The sequence below is a fragment of the Festucalex cinctus genome, chromosome 20 (genome assembly GCF_051991245.1).
Source record: "Festucalex cinctus isolate MCC-2025b chromosome 20, RoL_Fcin_1.0, whole genome shotgun sequence".
Classification (NCBI taxonomy): Eukaryota; Metazoa; Chordata; class Actinopteri; order Syngnathiformes; family Syngnathidae; genus Festucalex; species Festucalex cinctus.
The window spans coordinates 8,164,891-8,179,441 of NC_135430.1; the positions used below are offsets into that span (position 1 = coordinate 8,164,891).

The following is a 14,551-nucleotide window of genomic DNA, read 5'->3' on the forward strand; positions in this document are numbered from 1 at the left end:
GGCCCACCTCTTTTCTATTATGTTTATCTTTTCAGTGACCTAAACGCAGCAAAAGCATTTAAAAAAAATACATTTTAAGAAACGTAGACTGGAATTTAACAAGCACATTGCCTGCGTGATGAGGTAAACAAGCACACCGGTGCTCATAATTCCCTTGTCTGTTATGATGAGCGTTTAAACGACTCTCAGTAACTCATCGCTGGTGCATTACTGACCTCTGGTGGTCATGTTGAGCACAGGCATGAGCGTGAAAATAAGCTTTCTAGATTTGGAAACTGAAGGAATACGCAAGAACGCACTTGATTGATGAAGCACTGAACTTATATACATATTTCTTTCATAAATGTTACAGTATGTGAACAAAATAGGAGAATATCCTATTCATAAACAAAATTAAATACATTAAAATAGAGAAAAATGTGAGGAAAAAAAGTCATGTTCTTTTTTCATTCAACTCATAATTTAGTCGTTTTTTTCCCTCTGAATGTGATTTTATTTATTTATTTATGTATTTATTTTCCAAATAATTGCTGTAATGATGTACAATTAGTCTTGATGCTGTTTATATGCCAGTGCCCTGGTACTTTTATGACAGTTTTTCCTTTGGAGAGGTCATTCACAACATTTAGGTTGTCCCATCCAAAATGAGTCTCAAATGTTTCTTAATTAATGAAGAAGACGCCCACTAGTGGTTGATTGTTGCAGTCGTTTTATTGGTGGGGAAATGTAGAAGATAAGCAGATGTGTGTGTGTAAAAAATAATAATAATATGGTGTGCAAGGATCCCCTCACTTCTTGCAGACCACGGCGTCGTCCCTCTCCACGGAGAATGTTTCAATTTCCTTAATGATCCGTTCGGCGATAATCTTGTTGTTTGCAGACACCATCCTCCGGGACATCAAGTCGAACGGACCCCCTAAATTTTGCACAAAATATCTTTACAGATTTTCTTATTTATTTTTGATTTTTTTTTTTTTTAAGCAAAAGTCTCAATCTATCAGAAAAGTCCCCCGTTCGCCATGCGTACGCACCGTCCACGTCCAGCAGCATCCCACCGGCTTCCCTCACGATCACGGCCCCCGCCGCGATGTCCCAGCAGTGGATGCCGATCTCGAAGAAGGCCTCCACCGCGCCGCACGCCACCAGGCACATGTTGGTGGCGGCCGTGCCCGAGCCGCGCAGCCTGCGGGCACGGACGGGGCTCGTCGTTAGTGCAAATAATTGTCTATGGCCAACCATAAAAAATAAAACGATACGGCCCTAAGTTTAACCAGCTTCAGGCTTTATTTTTATTGATTTATATTCTAAAATGTCTCAATTATTTTCTCAGTCACCCTATGTATCAGTCAAGACCCCTTTTAGCTCTGAAAAGAAGACAAAAAAAAAAAAAAACCTGGAGCCAGGCCTGCAGGTGGTGCTATAATCCTTAAATGTGATACAGGAAGTTGTTTGTTGTTTTTCACAGATGCATGTCTTACAGCAAATTAAAATAAATATATATATATATATATATATATATATATATATATATATATATATATATATATATATATATATATATATATATATACATATATATATTATTTTATAATTTTTTTATTATTAAGTTTTTTCCCCAGAAAAAAAAAAAAAATCACACTGGTAATGGTGAATTGAAAAAAAATAAAATTAAAAAAAGGAAGTAAATTTGAAATTAAAATATATATTTTTAAAAATATATTTTAATTGCCCAAATTTAATTCTGCATTTAAACTTAAAAAAAATGCAATAAAGCTAAAGAAAGATTAAAAATAGGTTACATTAATTACCAATTTTTATAAAAAAATTAAAAAGCAAATAATGAAATTCAAAAATTTAAATTATGCATTTAAAAAAACAAATGAAATCAAAGTAAAGAGTCATTAAATGTCGGCTACATTAATAATCAATCCTTTAAAAATTTCAACATGAAAAAAATAATAATTGTAAAATGAACTAAAAATACCAGCAAATAAAAATGAATAAATTATATTTAAACTAAATACAAATGAAGGCGACTGGACAGCTTTTGCAGCTAATTAGCCAATCAGAAACCAGAATTTCTGAAATAGGTTTATTATAAGCGGTAAAATAAATAGTAAATTATTTTATAAATGAAATGTTTTAAACAACAAAAAAAATATACCCCAATAAATTAAAAATAAAAAAGATTTTTTTCAATGGAAAATGAATGAAAATTAGGTAAGTACAAATACAAAATTGAAAATGTATTTGAAAAACTGAATTAAAATGGTGAGGAAAATGTTAAAAAATGTAAAATTACATGTAAAAAAATTAGATACTGAAATTAGGAATTTAAAAATTCAAAAAGTAAAGTTATATTTAAAAAAAATAGCAACAAAAACTGCAAATTATTAAAAATGCCAGAAAAGTAAAGCATTTTCTAGCCAATCAGAAACCAGAAGAAAGTCGGTAGTGGATTTGTTGCACACAATGAACAAGTGTAAAAGGGCATCTAAGCACAAAATAAATATGTTACATTAAAAAAACAAATTGGTTCAAATTAATTCAAAAAGATAAATTCGATTGGCTCGTGTTGTTTGCGGACATTTTCAATTGGCACTAGAGGGCAGCGGCAAGCAGGTACTCACCCGTGCACGGGGATGCACAGGATCCTTTGCATGGTGGAGAAGATCTTGGTGACCTTTTCGGGGCTCCTGTCCGTCCCGTGCTCGGAGATGATGATGGACTTGTGGATGTCTGCCGAGAAAAGCGGGACGATAAGTGAACCCGTCTTCGGGGAAATGCCCGGAAAAAACGGCGGCGGAGGTGCTACCTTGCACGTCCGACACCTGGAGGCGCTCGTCATTGCAGAAAGCTCCTTTCCCTTTTCTGGCTTTGTACATCTTGTCCTCCAAGCAGCTGTACACCACGCCAAACTCTAACTGCGGCATTGATAAGAAATTTTATTTTTTTTAAATTAGAAGGCAACAAGAGCGCGAGGAGACAATTTCTTGCGTGGACTCACCTTCTTTTCGACCGCAAAGGCGATCGACACGGCCACGAATGGGAACCTGCCGATGGGAATTCAGACGGATAAAGAAGATCATCATCATCATCATCATAACAATCGATATAATAAACATTTTTGATTTGGTCACATGATGTTCATTTCCCTCGACAGTAGAGGGCGCTATTGCACAACATGGTGGCCAAACTCGCACTGATGAAAATTGATCTGTTCATCTGGTTAAAAAATTTGCATCATCAGAATATAACAATTAAAAAAAATAAATACATGTTTTTTTCACTTTAATTGACTCATAAATAAAAAAATAATAATGTAAAAAACAAAAAAAGTACAATCAGATTATTATTTTTTAATTCTAATTTAATGAAATTTTGTTTAAAAATGTTTTTCCCCTTGGACTTAAATAAAATGTCAAAAATGTAGTCATAAATATACATTTACATAAGTTTGCAATGATTTAATTTAATAAAAAAGTAAATGTTTTTTTTTCCTTTGACTTATAAATAAATCAAATATAAAAATGTTCTCTCTCTCTCATATATATATATATATATATATATATATATATATATATATATATATATATATATATATATATATACACACACACATATACACACACATATAATTTTTTTTCCAATTTAATTACATTTTGTTTAAAAAAGTTTTTCCCTTAATTGGCTTATAAAGAGAATTAAAATGTCAAAAATGTACAATCATAAAACTACATTTACATAAGTATGCCATTTTTTTATTTAATTAAATGTTTTAAAAATGTTTTTCCCCTTTAATTGACTTAAATCAAATTAAAATAAAATATCAAAAATGTAGTCATAAAATCAATTTACATAAGTTTGTTTAATTTAATAAAAAATACATGTTTTTCTTTTGACTTATAAATAGATCAAATATAAAAATGTACAATCAGATTTTTTTCTAATTTAATGAAATTTTTTTTAAAGAAGTTTTTTCCCCTTAATTGGATTATAAATAAAAATAAAATATCAAAAATCATAAAACTATACTTACATAAGTATGCAATTTTTAATTAAACATTTTAAAAATGTTTTCCCCTTTAATTGATTTAAATCAAATTAAAATAAAATGTCAAAAATGTAGTCATAAAAATCAATTTACATATGTTTGCAATTGTATAAATATAAAAATGTATGATCATAAAAATACATTTACATAAAAGTTTGCCATTTAATTTAATTAAAAATTATGTTAATGATTAATAATACTAGGTATGTTCAATACATCTTTTGTTTTTTTCAGACCGATACCACTACTACTTAAAATAAAATTTAAAATTTCATTGTAGCATCAAATACTGGTGAGGAGGACTATACGGCGGTGTTTTGTTTTTTTGTTTCCCCCCCCCCCCCCCCCCCCCCCCCCCCCCCCCCCCTTGAATATCGTAGCTGGTAGCTATCAACAGCCTTCATAACAACCCGATACTTTCTAGCATTTGAGTCGATGTCCTCTAAAGGTAGAGCAATGGGATTGTCCCCACCCCCATATGCAAACGAGTTCAGTACAATACAAATGCTGCAGTACTTTTCGGGTTGCAAGTACAAGTCTTACCCATGGACAAAGTTGGTGGTTCCATCCACCGGGTCGATGATCCACGTGGGTTTGTCAGTCAAAATGCACGGTTTGCCCTGTGCCACCGACTCCTCGCCAATGAAGCTGAAAAACGAAAACGAAATGAAGCAAAAAAAAAAAAAAAAAAGTTATTTTCAAATATGCATTCTGGGCTAGGGGGCAAGTGGCAAAATGGCCACGCCCTGAGATGGATAAAAATAGGTCAACCACAAACACAAGTAGCTAACAGGCAGCTGTGCTCTTTTACTTGTCGACTATTGTCAAAGCATCGTCTTTTAGTGACTTTTAAGACACAATTACATGTGTAATGCAGATATAATGATGCATGTGTGAACTAAATGGTGGTCAGCATTTATTAAGATTAAATGATAGCATTAACGCTAATCACGTTTGCTAACCGTTTAGCATGGGCTAATTTTGTTGGTGTTTACTAATGCTCATGCACATAAGATAATTTAGTAAAGTAAATGTAATCGCTAGCTCGCTAATGCTAATCGCGATAGCTAAACATTTAGCGTAGGCTAATTGTGTTGGTGCTCACACACAGAATATAAGTAGTAGTTGTGAATAATAATACATAATTAGTAGTCATATCCTGTGTTGGTGTTCACACACAGAAGATAATTAGTAGATATGAATAATAATTATCAGTCATCCACACAACTCAACTCATGTCGATACAATGATGTATGTGTGAACTAAATAGCAGTTAGTTTATATCTTAAATGGTAATCGCTAACACGCTAATGCTAATCGCGACTGCTAACCGTTTAGCCTTGGCGAATTGTGTTGGTGTTTAATAATGCTCATCCTTATCCACCCAAATGAACTCTTGTAAATACAATGATTCATGTGTGAACTAAATGGTAGTTAGTCTTTAAATGCTAATGCTCATTGCGACTGCTAAGCTAGGCTAATAAGCTAATTTTGTCAGTGTTTAAGAATGCATAATTGTGAACAGAACATAAATAATGAGTAGATATAGCCACTCAATTCAACACATGCAACCTTAGTGGACAAAATATATAGTAACAAATTTTTTGGCGGGTTACGCGATTATTCGATGTAGCATTGTTGTAGTGGAGTTGCAACAGTTGCGGTCACCGTCGTCGTAGCGCAATTATCAGCCAATCGTAGCGCAGCCGTATCAGACGCAGCCAAGTTGGCAACGCAGACGGCTCACCTGTAAGTGTCGGGTCCAAATTTTTCTTTGAGGCACCCGATGATGATCTTCTCCACCCTCTCGTCCGTTTTGGTGACCAGGTCCACGGTGGAGCTCTTTGTGCACACCTTAATTTCGCACTCGCCGGCTTTGCGAATTACCTGCGACAACAACAATGACTCAACCCCCATTTGATGACATCATAAGCGTGACCCCCCTCCCCGAGTTCTTTTCAAACGTACCTCACCAGCTTTCCTCGCAACTTCCACAGCAAAATCGTACGCCTCCTGCCACGGGTCGTCCTTCGCCTGCTGCATTTTCTTCACCTGTGCACACACACAAAGCAAGTGTGTTTTGATGTGTAAAAGCAACCGCAAGCCGTGCAAGAGGAGGAAGAAACTCAACATTCGGGGAAGGCCCGGAGGGCGGGAGTTTTTTGTTTTTTTTCCCTCTCTCTCTCTCTTTCAGCCAGCCGCCGAGCTGGCTGTATGAAAAGAATGACTTGTGTTACGAACATCCTGGGGCAAACCGCCTTCCTTTTGCAGCGCCGAGCGAATAAAAAGACAGGATAACATCTGCAATAGATTTGAACTATTTAACTCCGAGGCGACACAACAAGCACCTTACCTCAAGAAGGGATGGAAGAGCGGGGATGAGACGTTGCTGACTGGTGGTGCAGCCTCTTATGCAAAAGCAAAGTTAAAATGCCTTAATAGGAGGGTGGGTCACTCTGAAGCGCTGTCAAAGTAGGAAAAGTACTAGCACCGCCTCACTCACTCGCAAAAGAGAGAAAAAAAAAACACGCTCTTCAGGACAACATGCAAGAACATGATGCCACATTTAAATGTAAGCCAGTGGAAAATTTTCCACTGAATCATGGGGCTAAGTGTGCACGTTTTGGCAGGTTTGCGAGGCAATCTGCACACGTGGATTGAAATCAAATTAAAAGCAGATGAATTTAGAGGAAAACAAACAAGCTGGAGACTTTTGCTTGCATTGCAACGACACTTTACACGAGTGAAGTCAAAATATGACAAAAACGCCTTCATATAACTCAACTCTTCTGCCAGGTGACATGACAGGCGCGAGTGTTGCAGCTCGTCTAGTCGGGGGAGCCGCCGGTAGACGAAAGTCCCTGAATGCAACTCAAGTATGAAGTCACATCGGGCGAGCCAGTTCTGCTGATTTGGTAGCAAATGCAAACGGTGAAATGTGAGAGTGGGAAAAAATAAAAATAAAAAAAAAATAAAAAATAAAAAATAAATAAATTATGTTTGCAGTTACCAAGCGCGATCCAGACCGCCAAGCAATGTTAATATGCATAATTGCATATGCACAAGCATGCATATATTGAATGTATGTCTGTATATATGTTCGAGGGGTGGGTGTGTGCTCATGAAAAACATGAAATTCTGGTCCGGGTGGCCCCTTACCTTTTCATCGGAATAGTATTGCTTTTTTTTTTTCTTTTTTTCTTTTTTTTTTTTAGAAGGAAAAAAAACACTTAAATATATTTAGAATTCCTTGTTTCATTTTTGCATGTTTAGTGAGCAAGTTAATCGTTTGAAACCAGTAGTAGTTTGAAGCTACTGTATGTTAACTGTTGCGGAATATTATAAAGGTGTTAGCTTAAACACTATGTTGGATGGCTTGGCTATGTTAGCTTGTGCAATTTTATTTAATCTGTTAGGCTAGGAATAGTATCACTTTGTTTTAAAAAAAAACAAAAAAAAACATACCTATATTTCAAATTTCATGTTTCATTTTAGCATGTTTTGTGAGCAAATTAGTACTTTAAAACTAGTAGTAGTTTGAAACTATTGTATGCTAACTGTTGCGGAACATTTCTTGTTTGCTTAAATACTGTATGCTATTCTGGCTAGGCTTGTTTAGCATGTGCAATTTTTAGCTTAGATAAATACTGTATGTTGACTGGCTAGGGCAGATTAGCATGTGCAATTTTTGTTCTGAAAGCTCAGCCGATTTCAACCGTTAGGCTAGGAATAGTATCGCTTTGGTTTTACAAAAAAACAGTTAACTATATTTCTAATTTCATGTTTCATTTTAGCATGTTTAGTGAGCAAATTAGTACTTTGAAACTAGTAGTAGTTTGAAACTACTGTATGCTAACTGTTGTGGAACATTTCTTGTTAGCTTAGATACTGTATGTTAGCTGGCTAGACTAGGTTAGCATTTACAATTTTTGTTCCAAAAACTCAGCCAACTATTGCAACTGTTAGGCTAGTTTAGTGAGCATTTATCGCCACAATAGCTTATTAGCCTGTTGGCGACTGTCCAGTCAGTCTTGTCCGGTCGGTCACTTCGCTCAGTGCCGGCAGAACTTTCTAGAAATTCGAGCAATTGTAAAGGATTTCAGAAAAGTTCTATCGAGGTAATAGGGCGACGGGCAAAACAAATACATCCGTCTTGCTGTCCCCGCCATGAATAATTGATCGGAAATGACGGATGATTTGGACGGCAGCCTCCCGGGATTCACAGCTGTAATTGAGGCCGAGACGTCGGTCAAGGTCAGCTCCTGAGAGATGAGCGGGCTTCTCCCTTTTCTCTCACCCCCGTCGAGGCACAAACTAGATGTATTATTTAACAACAGGAGGTGGCTGACGTGGTAGCATCCGCGCAAGGTTGAGCTCACGTGCTCCTTCCCCTTTCTAGAATGTTCCAATGTAGCTTCCTCTCCTGTAACTGTCTAATTATGCGGATTAAAAACGTCTAAATGGGGATAAACTAACATAGTTAGCATAGTTTACCATATATAGCTAACAAGGTTAATGATAGGGTAGCATTGCATTTTTAGCAAGGCGGCGCTCACAGATGCGCATCTCAAGAATGTTTAACATAAGTTTATTGTCAAAACTACAGTTCAGATGGGGCCCGAACAGAGCTAAACTATGCAAAATGTTAGCAATTGTTTGTATTTGTGAACATGTGTGATATGCTTAGCATATGAAGCTAACTGTTTTGTTAAGGAGACTACCGGTATGCTGATGCGGTTTTATTTTTAGGCAAACTATGTTGATTGTGAAAAATAGTTTAGCGAACTGCGTCATCTGTTACGGATGTTTTGTGAAACTGCTAGTTTAGCATGCTTATGCAAACTTATGATAAAGGAAATAATGTAACAGGAGTTTAGCGATTATTGTGACAACAACTTTGCAAACAATGTCAACTATTACAGATCTTTAGTAAACATTTTTTGTTGTGATATCTTTGTGAACAAATTTAACTGCTAAGCTATGTTTATTGAAGAATTTTTGGAACAACTTTGTTCATAGCTACGCTAACTTAGCAGGTTTGTTTTTGTTTTTTTGTTTGTTTGTTTTTTACAACAGCTTAGCCAACTATACCAACTACAACTTGTATTAATTTATTAACTTTTTAAAGATTAATGAAAAATGACATCTTAACCAACTATTTTAACTGTGAGCTATGTTTGGCGAATTTTTGTGACAAATTAATTTATAGCTACACTAACGTAGCCGCGTACCAGCTGAGCTAACTACTACCGGTGATTAATGAAAACATTTTTATGACTGCTTTTACCTGCTAGCTATGTTTACTGAAGAATTTTTGCAACGACAACTTTGTTCATAGCTTTTTTTACAACAGCTTAGGCAACTTTGCTAACTACGACGGACTATGACTGCTTTGCCAATTATTTTAACTGCAAGGCTTTACGCTTTATGTAAATTTAACTTTTTAAAAGATATCTTTACGAACCGTTTAAACTGCTAAGGATGTTTAGTGAAAAAATAATTTGTGATGACTGAACAACATTGACAGTAATGGATTAGTGACCTTTTTTTGTTGTTAGTTTAGCACTCTATGCTAATTTAACTTGCATGACAAGTCCTGCTAGAATAACTTAAACTATGTTAATCACTAGCACAGTTTTGCTAACTGCATATGCTAACTGGATAAACGGTTGGCTCATAAAGGACATCCGGCGTACATACTGTGGTAAACAAATCCCGAGAGTAACTTGTTCTGGCATCCCCAGATAGGAGGAGCCCCAAGTAACAAACAAACAGACCATTGTTTACCCTATTTAATTCAAGATCAGCATAATGTGGTTAGTCTTTGATTGTGGAAAAAAAAAAAAAAGCATTCCAGTGGGCTCTGGCACATGACCAGCGGTTTTACAAGGCAGTGTGGAACATCGATGGAGAGCCTACCATTTGAAATACAACAAGAAAAGGTTGGATCAATCGACGCAGAGAAGTCACACGCCCGGCTTGTTCCTTTGTGTCCTCATATATGAAGAACACGAGTGGTCTAAGAAAGCATTTTGTGTCAAGTCTGACAATAGTCTTGGAATTGAACTTGAACGTCAGTGTAGTGCCTTGCAGGAAGCGGCAACCTTTCCTTTCTTAGCATATTTCTTCGTATTTAATAACCATTCACTTGAAAACGGCTTGATGCGTTGTTATTAAAAGGCGGGCAGGGGGAAAAAAACAAAAAACAAAACTAATCTGGCTTTTTGTCAGTGAAATCCCCCATGGGAGATGTAAAATTCCAAAAGGGCAAAAATCATGACGGGGCGGAAGGAAGCGTTTGATCGATGCGGACAAGATGGACGATTGATTCGTCACGGGGATCTGTGGAAAAAAAAATAAAAAAATCCAGCAATTGGAAGTTTACCCAAATAAAAGTCCAGTCATAACTCTCATCAAACTTTTTTTTTTTTTTTGTTCTTCCTGTGTCATTGTTCCAAGTAAACCAAGTTGAAGTTCTCTGGAAAGAATTTTGCCAATTCCGAGGTAGGACAAGAGAACAGTCATGTGAAGCTTCACATGCACGGCATGAATTGTCCCACTCTCTTGTGTTGAAAGCATCTGCCATAAAAGTATCTTCAGCATCTCACAAAAGTGAGCACACCCTTCACTTTTTTTTTTTTTTTTTTTTTTTTTTTTTACATTGTTTTATTCAATTTTGTCATGGAACAATCCGAAAGAATTGACACGTCATTGCAGTTTTATATAACACGGTACATACTGTCCCTCCCCAAAATAAATCTCCACATAGTAACTAACGTCTAAGCAGCTTGCAACAAAAGTGAGCACACCCCTAAGTGAAAATATCATACGTGCATTATATTAATTCCATTCCTCAAGGGGAATTTCTACAACCGTCTATAGCTATTTACTCAACAAATTTTTGCCACAATACGTCGAAAACTAAGCTCAACATTAGCAGCAGGCCTTTTCAGGGCAAGCAGCAAATACAGCTCCCGCGATGTAACCGCGTCTGGGATATTCAAGATGTTGGCATTTCAGCTGGAAGCAGAACAATGGTGCGTACTTCCTGACGGGCACCGCAGACGCACAGGAACACGCAATAAAAGGTTTCTTTTAGATCATCACCACTCAATGACCACATTTAAAAAAAATCGCACAGTAAGTCTAAAATGGTGCTGATATTGCTTGATGAAAAGATTTTTTATTATTTTTTTGCAACATCTTAGCGAAGTAACGGTTAGGCTAGTTTAGCGTATCCATTGAGCAGTTTTTGTTACGAAAGCTTAGCAAACTATTTTCACCATGCTAGGTTAGCATGTTTTTGTGTGACTTTTTTTGTTGCGACATCTTACTGAACTTATTGTTGGTTATTGTTGTAATTTATTTAATATTTACTGACAAAAACTGTGCATCATTAGCATAAATTTAATGTTAGCATAGCATAATTGGATACTATATCTACACAACCGGCACTGATTTTGAATCTGTTTTGTTGCAGAGATGTGATTATTCTAATAATTGATTAATATGTGGCTTATTTTTGATTAATTGGTGAATTGCATTTTTTTTAAATCCTCATTTGTCTTTTTTTTCCCCCTCATGATCAGCACATTTCAAATTGACAGTAAAGGGATACTTTACTTATTTAGCCATTTTTGGCAGTCAAACATTAATATTTTGCCTATAATAAATGTGATATTTTCATTATTTTTCATGTACAATTAGTAGCTTTAAAAACACATTTTGCAACTTGCTTTCGACTGAAAATGACATCACAGGGGCTCAGGTAACCAATCACAACTCAGCTTGTGAATGTCACATGACCAAACCTAGAAAATAGGTGAGCTCTGATTGGCTACCTGAGCTCTTTGTGATGTCAGGTACTAATTGTACGAGAAAAATAATGAAAGTATCAAATTAATTATAGACAAAATATTAACTTTTTATTGCTATAATGGGCTAAAAAAGTGAAGTATTCCTTTAATGCACAAACATAAATTTGTTATGATTCATTAAAAGCATTGATCATTGTTTTCCAAGTAATCGCTGAAGTTTGCAAGCGCCTTATTTGGATTCAACGCAACGATAATCAGTCTGCTTTCATGGAGGACTACAGAAATAGCAAATATTCATTGTTGAGAATTATTCACTGTTCAAAATATGTGACGATTGATTTGATAAGCAATGATTCGTCGACGAATCAATTCATTATCACACCTTTTTGCCGCTATGGGGTTGCCACGAGGGGAAAAGTACCGGTGCCTCGCGGCGAGCCTTTTTCCCCAAGCCAAACATGCAACAGCATGCGCACTCGCTGCCGCTGCTGCTACGAGAATTAGCGAACACGCCCCGCTAATTGCAGGCACACACACGTTTCATGTTCCCACTGTTATGTAAGGCAATATAGAATTTCAATAGCATGCTTATGCGCATGCGGTTCCTCCTGACAACGGATGACAGTGAGGGATTTGATGACATGACTACTTGGGCAGGTCATCGGGTGCACCTTGATTTAAAAAAAAATAAAAAATAAAAAAAATAAAATAAAAAATATTTTAGAACATTAGCTTCACAATGCTAGTAAAAAAAAAAAAAAAAAAAAAATCACCATTAATGGTTATCAGTAGGTAAGTGTAGTAGGTAACTGTTGCCACACCTCCAGACAAAGGAGGCGCTAGCATGATGGCTAAGCGGGATGTTAGCAAATCATCTCAGGGACTGTGCGCTTTGTTTTTTCCTACACAGTTATGTCATGTTAGCATTGACGCGTCGTTAGAAGTTGCTAGCACCTATTTCAAACAAACCGCCCACCTGACTTTGATTATTATTTTTATTTTTTTGCATTTGCATGCGAGCACGTTGAAGAATGCACAGCCTGGAGCATTTTTTTTTTTTAAATCTTCTCCCCTTCCCTACTGCATCCATCACCTGAACGAGACGTGTGGCAACACGGCCAGCAGACAGAATACAGGAGGGAGGTGGAGGGAGGGAGGTGTTTATTTAAAGCTTGTACAGTACACAAAAGAAAGCGGGAGCTTATTTGGAGTAGGATCAAACCGCAGTGCCAAACAAGAATGGAGAACGCTAATCAACGTCGGCGGCGGCTTTTGAGGCTTAAAGTTAAAATGCCCCACCCACTTGCGCTTGGTATCAAAAGTACTAGTGGTGTCGAACATTGTTCATTTGAACAAAATAATTTAGTCTCATGATTATTCCCAACTTTTAGGGGGTCATCTTGCCTTTTTGAATTGTTGTGTGTTTGTGTGTAATTTTTCAGACTTTTCTGCCTTTCTGTCAAATTTTTGACATTTTTGTTTTCTGCCTCTCTTCGTCCCTCTTTTTGACATTTTCTCTGCTATTCTTTGCTATCAAATTTCTAACATTTTTGGCTTTTTGAACTTTTTCTTTCCTGCCTTTTTTAAAATACATTTCCGAACTTTTTTTGGGGAATCTGTGTACATTTTATTGTAATTTTCGGCCTCTATTTTTTTGGTGGACATTTTATGGTTACTCTGACATTTTCTTTTTTGCCTTTTCCGATTCCTTTTTGGGTATTTATGGTGACTTTTAGTTTTTTTTTTAAATTATTATTATTTACTTGTCATCTCCCTTTTGCTTCTCATTCTCTGACAAATTAAAACTTTTGACTGACATTTTTTGAATATTTAATTATTCATTTTTATTCAAATAATTCCCTTTTTGAATTTCTGTGTATGTAATCTTTTAGACTTTGTTTTTCACATATTTTTAGACTTTTCCGCCTTTCTGTCACATTTCTGACATTTTTGGCAATTTTATGGACATAAGTAATTTTCTGCCTCTCTTCGTCCCTGTTTTGGACATTTTTCTGCCTTTTTTGCTATCAATTTTCTGACATTTTTTTTCAACACTTCCAATTTTTTGCTTTTTTTTTGGGGGGGGGGGGGGGGGGGGGGCAAATCCAAAGACATTTTCTGGTAAATTTCAACATTTTATTTTCTGCCTTTTCCACTTCCTTTTTGAATATGTATGGTCACTTTATGCACATTTTTAATTTTTTTATTTTAACTTTTCATCTCCCTTTCACCTCTCTATCTCTGACAAATTAAAAATTTGGGCTCTTTTTTTTTTTTTTTTTTTTTTTTTAATATTTAATTATTAATTTTTATTCAAATAATTAATGATATAAAGAACAAACAAACGAACGAACGAAAGCACGAACCGGATGGGCCGATCCAGCGACACACGTCACGAGGCGACGACAGCCAGCCAACAATGTGACGATTGCGCAATTCTGCTGCCCTTCATACCAGGCAGCTGACAACCTCATGACTAAACGCTTGCTTGAATTGCACCATATGGACTCGAGTATTCGCACACGACCCCCTCCGTCGCTTCAAAAGGGGGATGCATTATGGAAAACGGATCTGCTTGATGTCTAACAAGTCGGGTCTGTGGAGTGGAAATCTTTTATCTGCCTATTTCTGAAAAGGAGTCCGTTAGTCAGCCTTTATGATGAATTGTCACGTCACTATT

At 36.1% G+C, this 14,551-nt stretch overlaps 1 protein-coding gene across 1 annotated transcript; it reads right to left on the reverse strand.

Annotated features, from left to right (window-relative positions):
- Positions 1 to 692: 692 nt before the first annotated feature.
- Positions 693 to 6,919, reverse strand: LOC144009662 (inositol monophosphatase 1-like). The gene is made up of 9 exons (XM_077509481.1): positions 6,408 to 6,919; positions 6,023 to 6,106; positions 5,802 to 5,941; positions 4,598 to 4,702; positions 3,008 to 3,053; positions 2,816 to 2,924; positions 2,631 to 2,739; positions 1,032 to 1,183; positions 693 to 916 (listed from the first exon to the last, which is right to left on the reverse strand). Exons 2-9 carry the CDS (start codon positions 6,095 to 6,097, stop codon positions 789 to 791), a joined length of 864 nt encoding a protein of 287 aa, XP_077365607.1. The 5' UTR covers positions 6,098 to 6,106; positions 6,408 to 6,919; the 3' UTR covers positions 693 to 788.
- Positions 6,920 to 14,551: the final 7,632 nt, after the last annotated feature.